We start from the raw sequence: 22459 nt of genomic DNA on the forward strand, positions 1-22459 counted from the left end.
GCGAAGTGCTGACGATTTTCATAAGTTTTGATAATGCTCAAATTGCATTGGAGCAATCGACGGAAAATACATTAGAATTAAGGCTCCACCAATATTTTATTTATAAGGGTTTTTCCTCCATTGTGCTTTTAGCAATTTGTTATGGCCATTATCGTTTTGTTAGTCTGGACTAGCGAACATTTAACGTTTACAAAATCAAAAGTTCATCAAAAGTTCACATAACTTCGTCCAGCGGAACTTTAGTCAATTTTGCATTATGAATTACCAGATTCACTTCGTATATAGCCTTCTGCTTTTATTAGTGAAATGAATCAATCACTGGAGGTTGTACATGCTATTGTTCCGTAATGTGGCATTTACATTTGTACACATACACTGAAAATGATAAGGTAGGCCTACATTTTAAGGACCCGTTATATAAAATCTTTGCAGCACAAAAATAGGTCATACTGATGATTGAACTTAACATCGTTATGTTACAAATATACATTGAAAATATGTTGGTATCTTGAACGATTATAGGTCGATGTCCACTTTACTAAGTCCAAATCGCCCAACTAACGGGAAAGCAGAAAAGGACGAAACTAAAAGAAAACGGAAAAATGAAAATATTTGAATTTATACATCGCGTTGCCAACGTACAACCATGTAATTACCTGTAATCCAGCCTTGTAGATGTAGAACTGCTGTTGCAACGCGACGGGGCGTTGAAAGGGTAAGGATCGCATTTATGGCAAGCACCTGGGTAAGCACCATCAGCTGCCACAGCTGCCGTAAGGTCTTCTCCTACATTAATTACTTTTTTAAGTCAATCTTGCACAGTCTGTGTGTATTGATTTTTTTGTTATAGTTTGTGAGAAGTGTTCACATTGTACGGAAACTCTCTAGGACGCAGTAGTACTCAGCAACTAATTTCTGCAATATCATCCGGCCCAGCAACAAATAGGCAGGTTGTTTCTGTAGTGATTATTGTTGGGTTTTAGATGAGATAATTCCAATGCATTTATGGGGCCCTACGTTATTTCAATATATTGTTTATTCATGTCGTATCGTTCTTTACACGAAGCAAAATAATTCGATTTGACTTGTTGGTTTACAATAGTTTTAATGCCTTTTTGTCAATATCAAAATTCGTCCATTGCAAACAATTTCAACTTTTCGATAAAATGATGCGATACGATACTTTCAAGAAGAACAGACACTTGTATTGACAAGAGTGTAAGTAAGTTACCTGAATTAACAACGTCCACAGTGATAGCCATGCCTCCATCAGCGTGTGATAGCAAATGACAATGGACCAAAACTATTCCAGTAAATTCATTTGGCAAAAACCTAATCTGCAAAATGAATTTCAATGTTGAGCATATATAACTGGGCAATGAGGTCAATTGCACATCTACATAAATAACCAGTAGACCTCAAATAATTTTGTTGATGGTTTAACATATATGTTTCTTGGATAATAGGCATATCATGACTTTAAAAAACATTTGATTTTGAAAGAGATATTTCCTCCATATTTTGACACGAGAAGGCTATATTTGAAAAAAAAAATATTCTTGTTTGAACAATACGTAAAGGACAAGACACGAAGTTAACCGCATTTACCAAAAGCAAGAATATAAACTTATATGCCCGGCTACTTACTGTTAAATTTGAAAGAGGTGGGACCCACACAGTATCCATAAAATCACCAGAAACTGGATAAGAGAGAGATCCATTTCCTCCTCGAAGCCAACGTTTGTAATGATCAGAGTAGATTAAAGGCCCAGGAAAAGGTGGAATCTCTGCAGACGCTTCTGAATGATACAAAAAATTTGAAACAACTCAACATTTGGTAACCAAAATTTTAAGTGTGTATGTGTGTGTTTTAATGTTTTAGACAGCGAACTCGACAGAAAGTCTCTTATACCCGTCTTTAGTTTTACGTTTTCATAGAAATACTGTATAGAAAGAAACACACAACATTTCATTGCTTTCAGGAGTTTACGAACTTCTATACACTGGCTTAGTTTTAAAGCTCGTGAAGTTTGAGGCTTACTGTTGTATCCTGGGTGTTGATAGAAACAAGTTTCGTTGTTTTGGTCATAAAGTTTCCAATCCAAGCCTTTGAAAACCCCTATTGGCCCGGTGTATGGTTGAAAATGAATGATCTGAAATGCGTAATCTTAACTTGTGTTGGCACATACGAAAATGTGTGAATTTAAATCAACGAGTAACGGTTTATTGCAAGGCAAAACTAAGGTCGAATGCAGTTACCTGAAAGTGATTAACGTGCATGTGCATCGCATGACTGATTATAGGCGAAGTATTGATAAAATGCCATTCTTGCAGTTTATTCACCTCCATTTTGTATCTTGGAAAAAGAGTTTTAGTTTTAGTGAATCTTTACGTCATAAATTTGCATAAAATATAACTGTAAAATTTAAAGAGTTAAGTTTTTCCGCATTTGCCTTTTACTATGAGTAGATCAGGAACCTAGCAAACTCAAAATTTATGATTTCTACATATTGCTATACACTGTACGAAAGCATGAAACAGGCCTACTCCCTTTAAAATATAGATTCAAAACTACCTGAAGTTATGTTTGTACTGAAAAACGTCCCGATTCAAGGTGAAACGTGGACCGAGTTGAACAACAAAACGACCGTAAACATCTTCTTGGGGTACATCTCGAAAATCTCTTAGATAGGATGGCCTCTGTGGCAATGTCGTGTTAATCTCTGTAGTTGTAACATCGCCGTTGACAAGAATTGTGAACAAATCTCCTTTCCATCTGTCTTCATCACCGATTGATAGCCCATCTTCAACTGCAGGGTTTGATCTTACCTATAAAGTATTGGTTGATCGGATTTACAATAATTCAACCTAAATTACTCGAGGTGCTAGTCCAATTTTTAAAATGTATGACATTTGTATCATCTTGTTTGATAGTTTAACGTACTTACGTTTAGGACCTGACAATGTCCTTACAAACCATGTATGTAACTACTTATATTTTTACTATAAGCTGTGTTGCCTCGATTTTTGATTTGATATTTTAACTACGTTTTCCTGGCTACATTATTTTAACATATCTAACCTTTGGGGAAATATAAAAAATAATGTAACTTACCGTGTAAGTAGTAAAGGGTGACAGAGTAGAGAACGGGGAGAACTTCCTTCCTGTCTCTCTGTTACTCTTTCCGGTTAGGGAGACAGGAAAGAGTACTCCTTCCGTTCTCTTTCGTATGCATTTCAAAGGGGGCCATGTGTCAGGGAGATACTCACAGTTACTCATGAGCCTTCCGGTCTTGATTGGGAGTAAAATTAGATTCTCCTATTGTTTGTCTCTTTCCGGTGTCGCAATCGTGATTCTATTTTTATCTTGAGCGTGTGAACTTTGTTTGAGATGTCCTCGCCAAGGAATTCGAGGTCACACGCAGTTCACTGTGTGGTCGTGTGGCGTTTGTGAAACTATCTGGTGAATGGTTTCCTGAATTGGACCGTTATTTCTAATGACGTTGTGATGACATGATTGATGACGTGGTCGACAAACGATCTTGTCAATCACTTGTGAATTGCTCCAGGGAATTCACCAGCCTCCATGTATCGCGTTATCCATTCGTTAATTGTGCCCGCCCCCGCTTAGTCAACGCCCCCCCTTTTTTTAGTGTGGGTCGCAGATGCATTTTTTTGCGAGGTTCTTGATCAGACCACAGTCCCATGACAAATTCGCTTTTCCACATTTTTTTTTCTATTTTCCCAGCATTCGATTTGTGCAAGCTGTTTCCGTGCAGTCTGTTTTTGGGATATAATGCTATGCATATGGTGCCTTCATGTCAGCGAACAATGTGAATTCTAAACATTCCCAGGCTAGAGTTGTGTAATATTTCCGCAGAGGGATATCGCCGTTTTGGTAGTCACACTATTGTCAATGCGTATCTAAGGCCGTTGTTTTTTAAGGGTTTTCCGATAGAAGTCGCGCCCATTCATTCCCATGTTGAAGTATCCCTATGTTTCCGATTTCTACGGATTTTCACATCTTTCATGATGCGCACGCTGTTCTCTTAGCCATCTGGTTTGTTGGCCCATATTGCCTGGGCAGTATGGCGAGATCATTGGTGTTCGCCATATGGCGTGGATCTTTGTAAAAAATCATGCGAAAAGGTGATCGGAAACTTTTCCCGCGCATTTCACAGGCGTAAACTCCGAGATTGATGCCTATTACAATCAATCCATGCATTTCCTTTGATTGTTTTTTTGGCCGCACCGATTTCCGTTGTTTTTCACGGTGTGACACTCTTGACTAGTATAAAAAAGAGTGCGCCCATGGAGAGTTTCTAAGTGTCTCGCGATAGGGACACGACTTGCCAACGTAAATTAGCGGATTGAACGCGCACCTTCAAAATCGAAAATGCTTGTGCGATTTCACTGCGGTTTTTGCGGCAAGCATTTTGCCAAAGCGGATGAAGCCATGGAACATGAATCGCAATGTAATCAATGTGCAGCGTGCAATGACTGCGGTAAAAGGTAATCCTTTCAATTATAAATCGCCACCGCAGGTGCTAAAGCCGCCTTTTACAGGTTTATCTCGCTTCACAATATCAAACGTCACAGGGAGAGGCATTGCGGGGTTGCACACAAACGCCCGATGTAAGTTGTCTACGATTTGTTTGTTTCCCCGTTATTAACCGTGTCTGGTATTTAGCGCAAGCGGACAGGAGGCGTCGAAAAGATTCCGTGTTTGGCCGATTCAGTCCAGCAATGCATCAAGTCACACGTAATTTATGCTTTTTCCGCTCTTATCCTTGACAGTTATTATTTATTATCCCCTTTTAGCGCGGCCTCGGCGTCTGATAATGTGATTCAGGGTAGATACGTCATGGACTTCTCCCAACAAAGTCAAAGTCACATGTTTCCTGTACATGAGGCGACGGCTGGCGTTAGCGGCCAATACAGCGCTGCGTTGAAAAATTTAAATCTGGCACAGCCTTCCATGTTAACCAACGAGAATGAATCCGGGTAAGACGGGCGTTAAACCATAGCATTTCAACGACATCATTACTCGCTTTCACACAGCATGGCACCTGCGGCAGACAGTCAAAACTCTGGCACACCGCTTCCGATTGCACACTCACACATTTCGGGGGGTATTTCACAGCCACCAAGTGAAGTGAGTTTTTTTGATTTACTGGAATCAGTCGAATTGCAACCGGTTGGCGATGCGGATGCAAGGTATCCATGCAATGTGCCTGTGTAACTGTCTAATCTAATCGATAACCCGATGTTGCTTTAACAGCGCCCCTAGCGTGGTCGATGCAATGGCCGCTTGCCCTGATACCATAGATGAAATTTTGCGTGACTTGGGTATTTTAAACCCGTTGAAGCATGACGAGCCGTTGTTATCGGGCGCGCGTGGCAATGACACGCCGGCCCATAATCCCGCACCATTGCTTAACCCGGGCGGTGCAAAATGGTAAGACGGCCGTCACCGTCATGAAACTGCCTCATGTAAATTATTTTATTGATCAGGTGTATAGAGAATGTCGGTCAACAGGCTACACCCGCCGTCGGCGGCGAAAGTAGGTGTGTTAAACATCACGACGTTTGGGCGCGGGTTGATAACATTCATTTGTGGTTAGACGCTTTCAAACCGGCGGCGGCGCTAACCGACAGTTGCTGATATCCAACGAGCGGCCACCGCGAGATGATTTGATTGCCCGGCGCTGGATGGCAATACGTACTCACGCGCGTATTGGCCGTGTGACGTCATTGTACAATTTCTCGTTGCCAATAGCCTGGACTCGTGTTGATGCCATCGTCCACACTATATTGGGTGACGGGCAGATGGCATTTAAAATTAATTGCAGTTTTGGCTTCATTCTTGTGAATCAATCGGGGGAACGTCGCTATTATCATGCATCGGACAATAATGCCAATTTCTTTCCACATCCAACACTAATACAATCGCGTGATGATCTGCTCGAATTTTTTCAAACTCTTGCGGACTGTGACCATCTTGAGGCGGTTAGAAGACAACGCCCTGATTCGAAATGGAATGTTGACGTATTGACAAACATCACTTTCTATGTTTATTACACACTGCACGCATGGATTGGAAGTCCCGTTAATTTACCAAGACATCTGACGCGCAACACTGGTCTTGTGACATTTCACAGAACCGCCGATGGGCGGCCGATCACCGATAATCTGTGTTTATTCCGGTGTATTGCTTCTCACATGAGTACGTCACGGGTCGGCGCGCCAAGTCCAACGCAATTATGTCAACGGTTCACAGGCAAAAATTGCATTGCGGGCTTCCCCGGTGTGCGCCTGAGTTTTCTACCGGCGGTTGAAGCTTGCTTTGATTTGAACATTAACGTCTTCGAACTGCAAGCATCGGGGGTGAGCCGAATTCTGTACCGCAGTTTTCGTCGTCTCCAGAAAAAACGCACCGCAATCTTGAATCTGGATCTTACAAACAATCACTTTAGCTACATCTCCAATTTTTCTCTTTATGCATCAAGTTTCACCTGCCCCGTCTGCAAGGCGGTCTTCAATCGCATGGACCGATGCTTCCAGCACCAGAAAACCTGTTCTCTTATCACACGTGAAGTATTCCCAGGCGGCTGCTTTCGTATTGCTCCGACAGTTTTCGACCGTTTGCGAATATTCGGTATCCACGTTCCTTCGGAATATCGATTCTACCCCTTTGTTGTTTGTTATGATTGGGAAGCAATGATGAGCCAGCGGGATTTACCTGATGCGACCGCGAAAACTGCATGTCTTGCTGAGCACATACCACTTAGTGTTGCGGTGTGCAGCGACGTGCCAGGGTTTCAGCAAGGTAAATGCTTTGTGACAAACGGCCAACCACAGGAACTTATGAATCGTTTTGTGGGTTACCTGGGGGAAATTCAAGGTCGGGCCACACATTTAATGCAGGAGCGTTTTGAATGGCTTCTGGCTCTTTTGGAAACAAAAGTACAGCAAGCGTTGTTACTCGACCCCGGCCAGGGGGTGCACCCCATCGAATCACTGCGAGATGATCTGCTTGCTTATTTACAAATCATCCCCGTAGTGGGTTTTAATTCCGGGCGGTATGACCTTCCGTTGACACGACAGTGGCTCATAGAGGCATTAAAAGACGACGAGATTGGTTTCGTGGCGAAGAAGGGAAATAATTTCTTATGTATTCAAACCAGGCGCTTCTCTTTCTTGGACGCACGAAACTATATCGCGCCAAACGTGAATTACGCAAGTTTCTTGAAAGCGTTCGACTGCGAAGAGTCCAAAGGTATATTTCCGTACGAGTTTGTGGACTGCATCGCCAAGTTAAACGTGACAAGTTTGCCACCAAGAGAAGCGTTTTACAGTTCACTGAAGCGTGAAAGCATTTCTCAAGAGTCGTACGATGGATGCTTACGTGTCTGGAAGCAACAGAAAATGAGCACCCTTAAAGATTATCTTATGCACTACAATCTGCTTGACGTGGTGCCGTTCGTTCAAGCGATGGGGAACCTCCGGGCGTTATTCACTCGCTCGGAAGTGGACATGCTCAAACAGGGTATATCTCTGTCCGGCTTGTCACTCAAAATGGCCATGCGAGATGCCATTAAGACAAACGACGACGTGTATTTCGCGTTGTTCCCCGAACGCCACAAGCATCTATTCCATCTGATACGAGACAATCTTAGGGGCGGTCCGGCGATTATATTTTCCCGGTATCATAAACGGGACGAAACGCGGATTCGGGCGCTGGAATTTGGTGAAAACGCACGGTTATGCAAGGCTGTTATTGGGATGGACTGTAACAGCATGTATTGTCACTCTACTGGACTTAAAATGCCAACAGGCTATTATTCGGTGGCCACATTAAACGAAGAAACAAGGCTTTTCGAAGTGGACCGATCGGCGCGTTATGGTTTCTTAGCTGATGAATGGCTTCGCTGGCGCTCCTTTGCCGATGGTGTTCATATTCAGAGACAGATGAATGGCGGAGAGGTACGCATTGGTCGAAAACGCATACCAGTTGACGGGTATGCAGACCGGGGGAATACCCTGTATAATTTCCACGGGTGCTACTTCCACCGCTGTGTTCGGTGCAGTGAAAAATTCAGCTTCAGTGACCCGGAACGCACATTGGAAGTCCGCCGAAAGACGGTGGAAATTGCAGCCTATCTCCGTGGGCTCCAATATCAGCTAATTGAAATCTATGAGTGTCAATGGAACGAACTAAAACGAACCGATGCGCACGTGCAGGCGTTTCTATCCGCAGGACCCAGGCCGCATACACGTCTGCCGCCGGTGGTGACCTTTGAGACGCTATTGGCCGGAATAACCGATGGCAGTATTTTCGGTGCCGTAGAATGCGACATACACGTGCCTAAGGAACTGTGGGACACATTCAAGGAATTTTCGCCTATATTCAAGGCCGCGAAAGTTGGTCGTGAAGACATAGGACCTTTAATGTCCGCGTATGCAGAGAAGCAGGGCCTACTGAAAACCAAGCGACAGATGCTTATAGGCGCAATGCACGCCGAACGGATCCTTCTTGCTTCCCCTTTGGCCGAGTGGTATTTGAAGCATGGCCTTAAAATTACGCAAATTTACCGCGTGATTGCATTTGAACCGCGAGCATGTTTCAGCCATTTTGCGGAAACGGTCACGGCGGCGCGGCGACAAGGTGATGTTGACCCGGCCAAACGGAGCTTGGCGGACTTTTATAAATTGTCAGGTGAGGTTTTTTTATGATGTCACCGCTGTTTTAAGGTCCATTTAGCTCCCACTTCTCACTGAGGCCGCGCCCCACAAGGCCAACATTCCGTTGGTTATTTAAACGCGTGTAACGATCGCCTCGCGCACCCATTGGCACCGCGAGAATTGCACTTTGCCTGGTTAGACGAACCGCTAATCGTGTATCGATTGGATTGCTGCTTCCTGACATGCGCTGTTAAGCAGTCTTTCTGTAATCACGTTGTTTGCTGGGTCACTATAGTGGCCTGTGGCGTTTCGCAGGCAACAGCCGCAATTTTGAAAAAACGTGATCTGTAATCGTGCGAAAACATTGTTGGGGCACAGAGTTAACCTTTAACCTTATTATTTTCATCACCAAGGCAACGGTATTTACGGTTCAGTGCTTCTAAGAAAAGACAAGCTTATGAACGTGAAGTACTGCGACCAAATGACGGCGGGACGCGTTGTACAAGACCCCAACTTTTACCACATGACAGAAATCAATCAAGACCTGTATGAGGTGGAAACCACGAAGAAGCGAGTGCGTCAAGATAGGCCCATTCAAATGTCATACTTCGTCTACGAGCTGTCCAAATTAAATCTCCTCCAGATTGTATATGATTGCTTTCAACGGTACTTTGTGCGACAGGGGTACCAGATTTGCCTATGTGACACCGACAGTGTGTACATTGCACTTAGCGCCGACACCATTGACGAAATTATAAAACCGGATCTACGCCGTGAATTTTATGAGAATTATGAAACTTTCTTTCCCGCAAAAGCTTGCAAAATGCACCGGGACTGCTTTATAGAAGATATGACATCACATGGCCGTTTTGAGCAAGCCGACTGCTGCCGCGCGCACGAGCGTTTTTGTCAACGTGAAATGGGAAAGTACAAATGTGAATTCTACGGTCACTCCATTGTGGCGCTTTCTGCGAAGACTTATTTCTGTCAAGGCGATACAATGAAGCGTGCTTCGAAGGGTTTATGCAAGGCACAAAACCCACTTAACGCTGATGATTATTTACATGTCCTCAAAACAGGGAGGCCACGTGAAGGAACCAACGTAGGCTTTCAAGTTGTAAATCAGCGACTTTTCACACGCAGCGGAAATCGCGTTGGATTAAATTATTTTTACGCCAAGCGGATAGTGCTCCCCGACGGTGTCACCACGTCACCTTTGCTGCTATGACAAAATGCGTGTATTTTCATTTCGACTTTCGTTTTTTGAGAATTCGTACATTCTCGAGAATGCTATATTCATGCCAAATAAAAAAATGCTAAGAAACGAGATTTCTTAATTGATGGTCACTTGATGGTGCCATTGAACGCGGGGGACAGGACATAAAACCGCACGGTTCATGTGACCACGCCCACCGACACGCCAGTTTGCCCTTTTTTCTGTGTTCTCTCCCAGCTTGCTTTAAAGGCTGTCGCGCAAGGTTTTTGGGGCCATCACAATTTTGTCACAATTGCGAAAATGCCAAACAGGAAGATTCAAGCAATGAACTGGGTGCAGGGAGGTCCTTCTGCTCAAAGCACGGAACAAGTTGTCGCTGCCATCTGCCGTGAGCAAAAGAAATCAGGCAAGTGCAATCGTTTTTAGACTTTAAGCTGTGTGCCGGCGTGCCGTTAACGCAGGACAACTAACACAGAATTCATATTTGTTGCAGGCACGAAATTGCGCTGTGCGTCTTTCTATATGAAATACGATGGGCAGTGCTTCAAACTCCAAGGCCTCTATGACGTGGCAAAAACGCTGATGCTCGAAAGTCCGGTGGTGGCCATTTTCCCGAAGATCGAGGATGGATTTGAACGGTTAATGTTAATTTATTACGCAACTGCATCTGATGACACCGAGTGTATTATCGCGTCGCGCATTCGTCAAAAGTCGATTGAATTGCAGAGTACAGGTGTAACCATGTGCTTTAAGCCTAGAGCAGTTTTTTCACCGGAGAAGTACATAGCTCCGATCGCTTTGGATTGCCAATACTATAAATGTTTCGGTTCTAAAGTGCTTACCGATTGTGTGACAGCTAAGGTTATGGGCACCATCGAGCAATTATGCTCGCAGTTTGGCGCGATACGTGAGATTGACCAATCTGAAGTACCGGATACGCCTGCCTCCCCGGATTCACCAAGTTACAGTCCCTTACAGGACTCCCAAGTGTACTAATTTTGTATTTAAGACCCTCCCCCGGCCCCGATTTCAACCCGGTAATTTTTTTTTTTTTTAAATTTAAATAAATTTTTAATTTGAATTAAATTTAATAAAATTTTAAAAAATTTAAATAAATTTTTAATTTAAATTGAATTAAATTTAATAAAAATTTTTATAGGGGGGGGAGAAACCGATACATTGTAGAACGGAGTATTTTATCGTCGCAGAATGTGTTGCGCCTTGTCGCGGGATTTTTGTGCCGATGTTTGTTGTTTTGTCGCCTTTTCCGCGTGAAATAAAAAAAAAATACAGAGAGAAAATGCCCCTTGTCAGACACAAAAAACACTCAGAAATAATTCATGTCTGTTTACTCACAAATCCGATACAAATCTCTCCACCAACATATCATTACCACGTAAATCATTTGAATACAGATTCACGATTTCCCGCAGGCTAAAGCCGCGTGCGCGTAATGCCGAGAAATAAATGCAGTGGGCGCCGCAGGAAATGGACAATGGGTGCTGTACAACACGCGTATTGAGACGAAACGGCTTTACTGTAGTGTTGGCTTCTAAAAAAGCGCTAAACTCCTGAAGGTACGGTGGTCTGGCGAAAGTATCAAACATTTCACCGTAACCGTGAGCGTCAAAATAAAAAGCAATCCAATGTATTCCAGGTTGATTGGATAGATCGCTGTTCACAATATACAACGCAGGGGGTCGATGACGTAACGAAGCGAGTTCGTCTCGTGCGAAGACACCGCGAAAAACACGCTCTGTCGCCGGGTCACGTGAGAGTAAGGCGCCAATTTGTAGCTCATCCATTATGAAGCGAAATCCGTCACCACGTGGCGATAAAAATCGATAGTCAGTAAATTATCGTACTCAAGAAATGCAATTATCGCTACAGGCGCAGCGAGCGCGTTTTTAAATCGCACCTCCAAGCGCACCGAACCGGAACGCCGGAGGTCGAAGGTTGCAAGGTCGCTGTGGTCGGGTGTCAAATCCACACAAAACAAGCAGTATCCGCGCGGATACGAGCGATACGATATGGAATTGCCCCGGTTTTCATAATGCGAATTGGTACCCGTGAAAAGCGACAAATAGCTTCTTGTGTAATGACCGCCTTGGAAATCGGGCTTGAATGCGGTGGCGGGATAAATACGGCCATCTACGTGCAAAGCTAGGTATGTAATGTTCATGTGTTTGAACTCAAAGGGATTTCGGTCAAAGGCCCCGTTGTAGGCCGCGGCGTCGACGAACCCGAACACGCATCTGACCGGTATTTGACCGGTCACTAGAGCATCGCAAACCGTGGTCATACTACCGCCGGCGATCGTGAAAACGCGAACTTCCGATCGGCGCATCGCGTACTTGGCAGAATTGGACTGTAAAATCTTTTGGTGCGCGACAGTTACAGCCGCATTAAGTTTAACCTTGCGGACGAATAATCGCACATCCATCACATTGATTTTCACATTCGCATCAGCGGCGGCCATCACAGCAAACTCGTCCTTACCGCGCGTAAGACGCAGGCGAATGTTGACGCCGTTTATGATGTACTTGGACTGCTGACATAAACTTACGTGAAGTTTAGACAGCATTTCGATTGAACGGCTCTCGGCCGCCATCGCGCGACGGGTTTGAAATCCACTGTTACTTCGCGTCAATGCGTTCATCTGCCCTGCGTCGTCGCCATACCAAAGCGATGTGGTCAGTTGTGTATTCTTCGCTTCCGATCCAAATGATAAAAGTGTCTCGATGTACGATTTGTAAGCGTAATTATTACTGGAGGGCGTCACCGTTTTATTGTTGAGAGACAGTTCCATTTGACTGAACAAGGCGTGTGCGAAATAATTTGTCGGGGCCACTGCAGCGTCCGCATCCAAATTTGTGCCATCAGCTTTGGTGATACGAACGGTACACGACAGCAACGTGTCGTTAAGGTCAATGTAATGCTCTCCGTCCGCGGCGATCGAAAAATCATACGGCCCCGCGTCTGTTACCGTAGCTAGGGGTAAGTGTTCGACAAAGAGCGACGAGTTTACGCTGGTTTGCGTCGGCTTCAGTGTAAATAAATCCAATTCGCTTTTCGCACAACGCATCGAGTGCTCACTGATCAACGCCATCCCTCAAGCGAAAATGTCGTCACGGGTGCGCTTGCGTTTGCCTGCCGGTTTCCTGCGTTTCCGCTTCTTCGCCGGTTCGCCAGGTGGCAACGTCAAGTTATGACTCGCAGTGGCTAATAACCTGCGACCCGCCTGTCGCGACCTCTTTATAGCCGCCTTTCGCGGAGTGTGTCCGGCCATGACGTCACTTGCGAAACCAACACCTGATTCCATAAACTGCTTCCCCACTTGTCGCGCGCCTGATTTTAGCACCGGTAACACGGCGCGGCCTAAACTGGCGAACAGGTTACCGAGCCCATGTCCGCGCATCGAAAGCGCGCCAGCGAAATGCGGTAAGCCCCGGCCGGCCTGGCAGTGATAATAGTTCTCGTAATCTCTAAAGTCTGCCTCAGCGTTATACGGTATGTGATGAGTCATGTTCAAAGGCGAAGCGGCTTCTTACGGAAATGTAGTGTTACGATGACGTTACCACGTTCAAATGATATGAGTTTACCGAAACCGTCATATAAAGCCGTTTGGATTGTGCCGAAATGTCGAATGCGAACCGGATGATATGCCAAACGCGTAAAACGTACACGGTGTAATTTGCCAATTCCGTCGCCTGCCGGAACTATTTCTAGTAGCGGCGCCATCGTGTTTCCAACCACGCGAGGTTGAATGATGTCCGTATAAACATATATTGCGGAGTAATCGGTAGAAACGTCGCATCGGCGCGCGCTCGTATGCTGACCCGGGGGCAGCTCGACGCGTTCGAAACCCAACAAGTGTGCCAGTTTCGGTGAGAGGGTCACCGCAAAGCCCTCTGGAACGTTCGCACCAGTGCGTTGCGTTGTCTCATCGAAGGTGAACAGACCGTGACCGGTCAAGCGTTTGATTTTAAAATCTTCCATTTTCCGCATTCGTTGCACTAAAATTCGCCCGGTTTCATAATGGCCCGCATTTAGCGTGTAGCGCTGCGTGCTGCCACCTTGCGTCAAGTCAAACCAGCCTTCGAATTCGCCAATATTATTCCACGAATGCGGGAATATAATCTCGCTCAGGCTAACTTCCCACTCGCCAGTGTCCAAGGAAATAACGGCGGGTAGCTTTGTTGTAAATTCGGACGGACGATTGTTCGGGAAGATGTCCACGGAATTATTCGATGGCAGGGTCACGTACATTGCGCCGTTTTTTCAGCTTAGGTGCGGGCAATACGTAACCGACGGAGCTTGCTAACAGCGTAGTCCACAGGCTTTGACTGGGACTTCCAACCGTTAAGTTGAGCAAGCTCGTCACAATCACCGAATAAATCACGACGATTTGGAATACAAAGACCACTTCAGACCGTGGGGCTTCCTTGCCGAAAAAGCTCCACTCGCTTCTATTCGCCGTGCTGGAACGATCGTCCATCGATCCAGGAATTGAATTTCTCGCCGTAATGTCGCCACTTCACCAGATACTGCTTGACACCGCGCCTTTTTCGGGTTCGCAAGACTTTCTCCACCTCAAAGGTACGTTTGTTCACGCGTTGCAACTCCTGTTCGTAGAACGTCCCCCGAATAACCTCACCGCTGTAATCGCGCACTTTGTAAGTGGGCGGGCGTCCACTGCGTCGCGAATGAACAAGAAACAATTCTTGGCTCCACTGGGGTACGTAGCCCTTTTTAAAGCATGCGCTAGCGGAAGCAACCCGAACAGGTGCATCGACCGGCAATGTGCAAGTGTCCGGGCAGGCTTGCTCGCTGTACAAATTACTCCAAACTTCCTCCTCGTTAGCGTGAGTGACTTCCGCGGGACTAATGCCGATGCTGCGATGATGACTGTGATTGTAACTCTTCACTATGCGCGGCAGTGCGCCAGTGAAATTATTATTGCCCGTGTGCGTAAAGTGGCGCCACAAACGCTCTTTCAATGTGCGGTTAAAGCGTTCCACCACCGACGCTTTCGTTTCCTGATTGTACGTCGTGTAAAATTGAATGTTACGCTTCGAAAGCCACTTTTGAAAGACACTGTTCACAAACTCGCGACCCGCATCTGTTTGCAGTTGATCTGGTCGCCGCCCGCTCGCATGAATCACACGATCGACGGCCCACACTAGATTGGAACCGGTTTTTCGCTTAATGCAAACCACCCAAGCGTATTTAGAGAATACATCGATAATGGTTACTAAATATCGCACACCATGATTTTCACGAGCAAGTTTCTGTACTTCGACCAAATCTATCTGCCACAAAGAATCGATTCCAGACACAACGACACGTGAACGCAAAAAATGTTTACGACGGGGCTTATGCAATGTGTATGTATCTTGACTGCCCAGCCACCGTTTCGCCGTTTTATGGCTTGCACCCACGGCAGTCCGTAGCCGGTTCACACCACCAAGACTGCCAGGGTGCGCGGGATCGTAGTAAGCGCGGCTTAAATCTCTTGCCATCGCGACAACGACTCACGAACAACGCTCCGACGACGTGGAATGTGTGAAGTAGACGGCACCGGCGCAGCCCTTTTAGCCAAAAGCGTTTTGGGCGCGTTCGCATCACTCAGTGCTGCAATGAATTTAGCTTCGCCAATCGGTTTCAGGCCTCGAGGAGATTTTTTGCGCAACACACCATGTATCAAATCCTCGATATTACTATTAGCAACGCTTTCGCCCTTCAAAACAAGTTCGCCCGACGGCAAAAAATCGATTCCGGGCGATTCGCGAATAAACGAAATCAATGACTCGGCTTTAACTTTTAGTGTTTTCGGCATAGCTCGGACAACGCGCTGTGCAATAGCTTCCTTTCGGTCGGTCGTATCGTCGTTCTTGCGCTCGATGATCGTCATTTTCATGGGTTTATTCGCTTGTTCTTCGCTGAGGAATCGATAGCGCTGCAGGGCTTGCCCGTACAACTTGACCTTTTCCTCGGCCGGCCTTGCGTCGTAAATGAGATCATGCATTTCACGATCCAGTTCCGATAAAACGCGATCAACTGGTGACGCCGAAGCTGGCGCCTTGTCGCGCATTGTCTTTAAAACAGCTGGATCGATCAGAGCAAGCTTGTGCACAGATTCCATCAGCGCCGAGCGAATAAACCCGCTAGAGCAAGGACCACTGTTCCAATGAGAGACCCCAGGAGTGCGGCCAGAAACCCCCCGCGTTGAATCAACTGCGTTCCCGCGTCACCAGCGTCTTTTTCTCGAACAATTCGCGCAAAACGTTTTTGTGCCGCAGTAACTTCTATTGATCGCGCTCGATTAAATCAACGTCACCCTCAGCACGTTATAGCTACACTCACAAATACACTTCATCGAATCGGGGCCGGCCGCTTTTATGAAGGCGCGCACGACTCTTGGTTCGGCTTTGCATACCGTATTCAAAACCGCCGCATGTTAAACCACAAGACTTTTAATTCACGCATGAACGACCTAGCGTGCTGCTTGTCTGACTAGAATTTTGTTTAAGCGGAGAATATGACGTTCCTAAAATCGTGTAACAAATTTTAAAGAACCTTTGTTCTATCACATAAGTCTCCAATGAACCGCAACGTTTTTGACGTATGTCTCTGTTGTCACTTCACTTTTCAATAAACGTAGTAGTGTAACGAACGGAACGGAAAAAGGAACGAAATGGCGCGGACAACACGCTGCACAATAGACGATTTTCGTTCAGACGTATCGTCGTTCTTGCGATCGACCATCGTCATTGGTTTATCCGCCTCTTCAAGCTTTTGCACAGATTCCATCAGCGCCGAGCGAATAAACCCGCTAGAGCAGGGACCACTGTTCCAATGAGAGGCCCCAGCAGTGCGGACAGGAATCCTCCGCGTTGAATTAACTTGCGTTTTCGCGTCACCGGCGTCTTTTTTTTGACCAATTCGCGCAAAACGTTCTTGTGCCGCAGTAACTTCTGTCGGTCGCGCTCGGTTAAATCAATGTTACCCCTTAGCACGTTATGGCTACACTCGCAAATGCACTTCATCAAATCAGGGCCGGCTGCTTTTATGATTGCGCGCACGACTCTTGGCTCAGCTTTGCACAGCGTATTCAAAACCGCCGCGTGTTTATCGAGTCGACGGGACATGTCAAAAGTTCTTCGGAACGTAAGCGAACGATGTTTCACCGCGGAACACCCCTGTTCGCAGACGAAGCTTGTCAGGTGTTTCTTGCCGACAATCGAATACCAAATAACCATGTGCGGCCGATGTCGCATCCATATATGCGTCTCGCACGGCCCTAACATGGGATGGAAATACTTGTTTGGCGAGGTGGTTTATCTGGGACGAATCCCTGGGATTTTTAAAGACCACCAGATAGTGCGCGTTCAAACTGATTGTCCGATGCTCGCTGCCTTTCAGGAAAAGATTCTGAACGATGTAAATTACACTCGTGTCTTTATGATGACTGCCCTGGGTGAACAAACGTGAGACAATTTTACTGCTTTCGGACATCAAGTCGTCGAGAATCAAGAGGGTTCGCACGCCCGTATCCACAGAGGTTGGCGCACCCTGGACAAACTCGATCGAATCGGGTAGACTTTCATACGCGGATTGCCACTGATCGTAGTACCAAATAATCCGCTCCGGGCGGGGCGCGATGAGATTCTCTTGTATCAGACGGGAGACGAAACAAGTCTTCCCACTTCCAGTTGGACCGGAGATTAGACATGTGAACGGGTGAGCAAATTCCATTGCGAAATGCAATCCGTGCAACTAATCAACCGCTCAAACGTTTCCCGCCCAGTGCTTCAGTTGAAATGCGGCAAATCACCATGCACACATAATTATACCAAATGGAACCCGCAACGCCGAGTATGCGAGATTATACTCAAGTGATTGACAAGATCGTTTATCGACCACGTCATCAATCATGTCATCGCAACGTCATTAGAAATAACGGTCCAATTCAGGAAACAATTCACCAGATAGTTTCACAAACGCCACACGACCACTCAGTGAACTGCGTGTGACCTCGAATTCCTTGGCGAGGACATCTCAAACAAAGTTCACACGCTCAAGATAAAAATAAGGAACCTCGCAAAAAAATGCATCTGCGACCCACACTAAAAAAGGGGGGGCGTTGACTAAGCGGGGGCGGGCACAATTAACGAATGGATAACGCGATACATGGAGGCTGGTGAATTCCCTGGAGCAATTCACAAGTGATTGACAAGATCGTTTGTCGACCACGTCATCAATCATGTCATCACAACGTCATTAGAAATAACGGTCCAATTCAGGAAACCATTCACCAGATAGTTTCACAAACGCCACACGACCACACAGTGAACTGCGTGTGACCTCGAATTCCTTGGCGAGGACATCTCAAACAAAGTTCACACGCTCAAGATAAAAATAGAATCACGATTGCGACACCGGAAAGAGACAAACAATAGGAGAATCTAATTTTACTCCCAATCAAGACCGGAAGGCTCATGAGTAACTGTGAGTATCTCCCTGACACATGGCCCCCTTTGAAATGCATACGAAAGAGAACGGAAGGAGTACTCTTTCCTGTCTCCCTAACCGGAAAGAGTAACAGAGAGACAGGAAGGAAGTTCTCCCCGTTCTCTACTCTGTCACCCTTTACTACTCGTGTAGTTTCCTGGTTGATTGCAAACCACCAGCCAATCTATCCTGGTGGCTGGCATGAAAAAGGCTTTACCGAGTCTTGGTCTTCTCGCTTCGTTTAAGTATATTCCATCCAAGGCAATTTCATAAACATCACACGCGTTTCCCCCACCGGAGGTGTCGACAATTTCAAGTTCTATAGTGGAAGCTCCTCCAGCGTTAACCATTCTGTACACGTAAAAAGTAATAACTAGGACTGGCCTAGATTTCAACTTAATCAGCCAAGCAAGATGTTTTTTTTTGAATAAATATATTTCGCCTATGCGACATCCTCAGTATTCTAAAAACAACAACAAGAGTAATTGTAGTGATTAGCACCATTCTGTACACCAAATGCTATTCTTATCATATACTGTGTTACCACGAGATATTTATTTTATATTTTAGCAACCAAAATTTATGAACGTTAATACCAAACCGTTATAAAAAAGGAGGTAGATTGTATTCTTTTCTTCCAACAAAGCTAGTAACAAATTTCAATACACCAGACGTATTTGAAATAGAGTGAAATATGTACAAACTAGCTGATCGCATGTGGTACGTTACGAAGAATAAACTTTTCCCGACATATCACCTGAAACGTTTAATTTGTCCCGTTTGTATTTCCAGTACTGGCTGAAGTTTCCCATTGGTTGTAAAGTAGTTTATACCGTTGCTTTTATTCCTCGCCCATTCTTCGAAGGTTCCGCCACTTGAAACTTGGTACTGCCGTAAACTTTAAGTAAACACGTATCTATTAAATTGGTAGTACGGATATATATGTTTTTTTTTGGTTGATCACATTTAACAATCAACTCACTCCTGTACTTGATCCCCGATCTTCTTTTGCTCCGGAATGAAACCAGAGAACCGCGTATCGTCCGACAGCAGAAGAATGGGTTGAAATAAAAGTTGGATGTCGTTTTCGCAGTTGAACGGGCAAGACACTGACCTCAGCTGCTCGCTCAACGATGATTCGTTATCTTCGACAATTATAATTCCAGCCATACCGCTGAGGACCTGCAAAAATTTGAAATATGTATGTGGCTTGCAATACACATAATTCTAGTGTTACAGGCCTACACACTATTAGTATATATTTTAGCAGTGTAAATCAGCTCAGCGCTACAGAGCAATGTAAGTTTTATATTTGTAAAAGGGAAAATGTGAACCGAAATTTCAGTGATAGGCTATAAACAAGTAAATGTTTTCTTCATTACAGTGAACAGGAATGGCTATTAATAGAAATTGTTCTTCTGGAACTCAAGTTACGCAAGTGTTTGTCATGACCAACGTTTCGTCTACCGTCCGGCGAGACTTCCTCAGGGTTAAATCGCAACGACAATGCATCAAGCGCATCTTAACGTGACTAGGTGAGTAACGGGGCGTAACAATTACAACAAGTTGTTGTAAACCGCTGGAAAGGAATGACTATGTTTTTGTCCTCTCGTTGTTGTACTTTTATAGGGTTTTTACTAAAAGAGATATTTATTAATACACAATTTCACTAAATGTCATATGGCAAACGGGACTAAGCTTTCTTTTAATAAACTCGAATAACACTGGAACATTTGACCATGAAAAGCTGTTTTTCAAAAACTGTATAAAACAAACAACTATTTTCTATTTCCGAACCTGAAACAGGGACGACCCGTGTATGTGAGGGTGATACCAAAATGTTCCAGGTGATTGCTCAGCATGTATGTGGTAAGTGTACGTGAACTGCTCTCCAGGGTAGACACGCACGAACGGGTCGTCACTTGGTACCTGTTACGTAAGTTCGTGATGTAACGATTACACGTTTACCTATGTAATTAAATTAAATGTCCTTTGCACATAAATGTTAGCATTTCCTGGTTCGGTCATCTTACAATAATCTGGCTGTATTCTTTTTTACATTCGTTTATCCGAGTTTTTCAGTTAATACTTAATTTTGAAACCCTATATTTGTTATATTCAGAAAATAGTAACTTGGGTTTTTTGAACACATAGGTGTTTCACAAAGTGAGGGAAAACACATTTCAAAATTATCAACTATACACAACACAAGCATACCTTGCTGCTAACATGCAAGCCGTGGACGTGCAAATTTGTTGTGTTCGGGAACCTTGGTACGTTCAGTTTGAACTCCGGGTTTGGGTAAGTCAACTTGTTAATCTGTAACATAATTTAACGAGTTCCAACGCCCATTCTATGACGTTCACTCACAGAATTACATTTGTTTGACAGGAAAAAAGGTAGCGAACCCCAGTACATAATTCCCAAATCGCCATTCTACCACTTCGACTCGTACAACACGTTGGGATTTGCGCGAGTGTTTAATTTGGAAATGAAAACCAAAGCTAAAGTGGTGCTGTCAATCAAAATTATTATACTTATTTCGACAAACCTATGTATTTTAGAGTTACTATATTCCATCAACGCCCATAAGTTACGCATTTCGAAAAGTTTTTTTTTTCAGCCCAAAGCTAAAAACGTGAAAGATTCAGAACTTGCATTTACAAAACGACCTGTGTTAATTTGTTTGCGTGTTGTTGGACTGTTAAAAAAGTATTTATTCATTGTTTTGAGCATGGCGAAGCGATGTCACTACACACATCAACCACTTGTGAAATATCTTCAAATGTGCAGATCATCACATCAAATTTACCTGTAGCTCCAATAACGTACCAATTGCAAATAGATGTGATGTAATGGGCAGGAAAGCTTGGACAGCAAAGAAAAGAAATAGGCAGAAAAGGTAAGAAACAATCAAAAAGAAATGCACAAAAAATAACTGACAGGGAGAAACAGAAAAATCACACATTTGCGAAACCGTTGGTAGTCTGCGAACACTATAGCGGGGAACAGCTAAACTGGATTGGTCTTTAGATGTGGCCAATATCTGTGACATGTCTGGTCGCTTAACGGATACGGCTGAGTCACATTCTACTTACCAAGGTAACTTGGACTCTGTCTCCTCTTTTCACATTCCACGTTGGTGCGGCAACGGACCCGTTGTACATTCGTCTTCTTAACGTGAGCCACCCAGCAGAAAAGTCACCGACATCCACCACCAGTGTCATATTGAGCACGCCGTCGGACGATCGTAATTGTCGCGGTTCGGTCATTGCTCCTCCACCTTTAGTTTTTACGATATATGTAAACTATGCAACACACATCTGAGTATTGAAGATTTTGACATTTCGAACCAAACTAATGTTTCAATAACAAACAAAACACTGTAAAATGTGTAAGAAACGACCGTAATAAAGTGCCATTAAAATACTGGAAATTTTTGCTGATATGTACCTATTTGCGTGCTGCAAAAACATGTTTTTTCAAATTAAAAAAAATTCAAGAAAGAAATACATTTGTTTAAGGGAATAACAAGTGCGAAAATAATTCACATAGATATCTGGCAACATGCAAAACAATCTTCAAGTCGAACTTACCTTCCAAGCCACACGGATGAGTAAAATTGCAGGACTGCTGACCACTACCGTATGACGTCATGAACATGTGAACTGTCACAGCGAAAAACACAAGATAGTTTATAGCCATATCTAAGTTCAATTCCCTGAAGAGAATTTAGATCAGTTACGTTTGTGTGAAATGTGTACGACTGACCATGTAGCCATGTGAAATGCAAAACTGCAGTCATGCAGATAGAAGCGTATTACACCAGACACATCGCTAAGACATGACCTTTCGATCTTTCTTAAGCCGTGAATGACATACCCAGAAAATTTGTCGTGGGCTCAGCGAAGAAAAGCGTGTCTCGCTGGTTTGACAAATGAATTCGTATTTCAAAGAAAAATTGCGTGTTTGATATCCTTGCGTTTAGTGGAACTGGGGTCAATCACTGTCACAAATTACGTGACGTCATAGTTGATTGTGATG

General features: G+C 44.5%; 1 protein-coding gene across 1 annotated transcript; it reads right to left on the reverse strand.

Moving 5' to 3' along the window:
- Nucleotides 1-215: 215 nt before the first annotated feature.
- LOC145894673 (multicopper oxidase mco-like) lies at nucleotides 216-22132 on the reverse strand. Its single transcript, XM_082983306.1, has 15 exons — nucleotides 22012-22132; nucleotides 21514-21698; nucleotides 20633-20734; nucleotides 20213-20344; nucleotides 19398-19597; nucleotides 19173-19313; nucleotides 18633-18766; nucleotides 2576-2810; nucleotides 2260-2356; nucleotides 2042-2153; nucleotides 1648-1799; nucleotides 1232-1337; nucleotides 657-786; nucleotides 320-584; nucleotides 216-289 (listed from the first exon to the last, which is right to left on the reverse strand). The coding sequence occupies exons 1-14, from the start codon at nucleotides 22118-22120 to the stop codon at nucleotides 539-541; spliced, it is 1881 nt and encodes a 626-aa protein (XP_082839432.1). The 5' UTR covers nucleotides 22121-22132; the 3' UTR covers nucleotides 216-289; nucleotides 320-538.
- Between the last annotated feature and the right edge of the window lie 327 nt (nucleotides 22133-22459).

Source organism: Ascidia mentula, chromosome 3, assembly GCF_947561715.1.
Source record: "Ascidia mentula chromosome 3, kaAscMent1.1, whole genome shotgun sequence".
In the NCBI taxonomy this organism is placed as follows: Eukaryota; Metazoa; Chordata; class Ascidiacea; order Phlebobranchia; family Ascidiidae; genus Ascidia; species Ascidia mentula.

What these genes read in the sequence shown, in the direction of transcription:
- LOC145894673 (XM_082983306.1), bottom strand. Translation starts at nt 22,120, where the DNA reads ATGGCTATAAACTATCTTGTGTTTTTCGCTGTGACAGTTCACATGTTC. An exon ending in GGACAAATTAAACGTTTCAG is followed by an intron (nt 18,767 to 19,172) that starts GTGATATGTCGG and finishes TTACGTGTACAG; the next exon opens with AATGGTTAACGCTGGAGGAG. An exon ending in TCAACACCCAGGATACAACA is followed by an intron (nt 1,800 to 2,041) that starts GTAAGCCTCAAA and finishes TGTATCATTCAG; the next exon opens with AAGCGTCTGCAGAGATTCCA.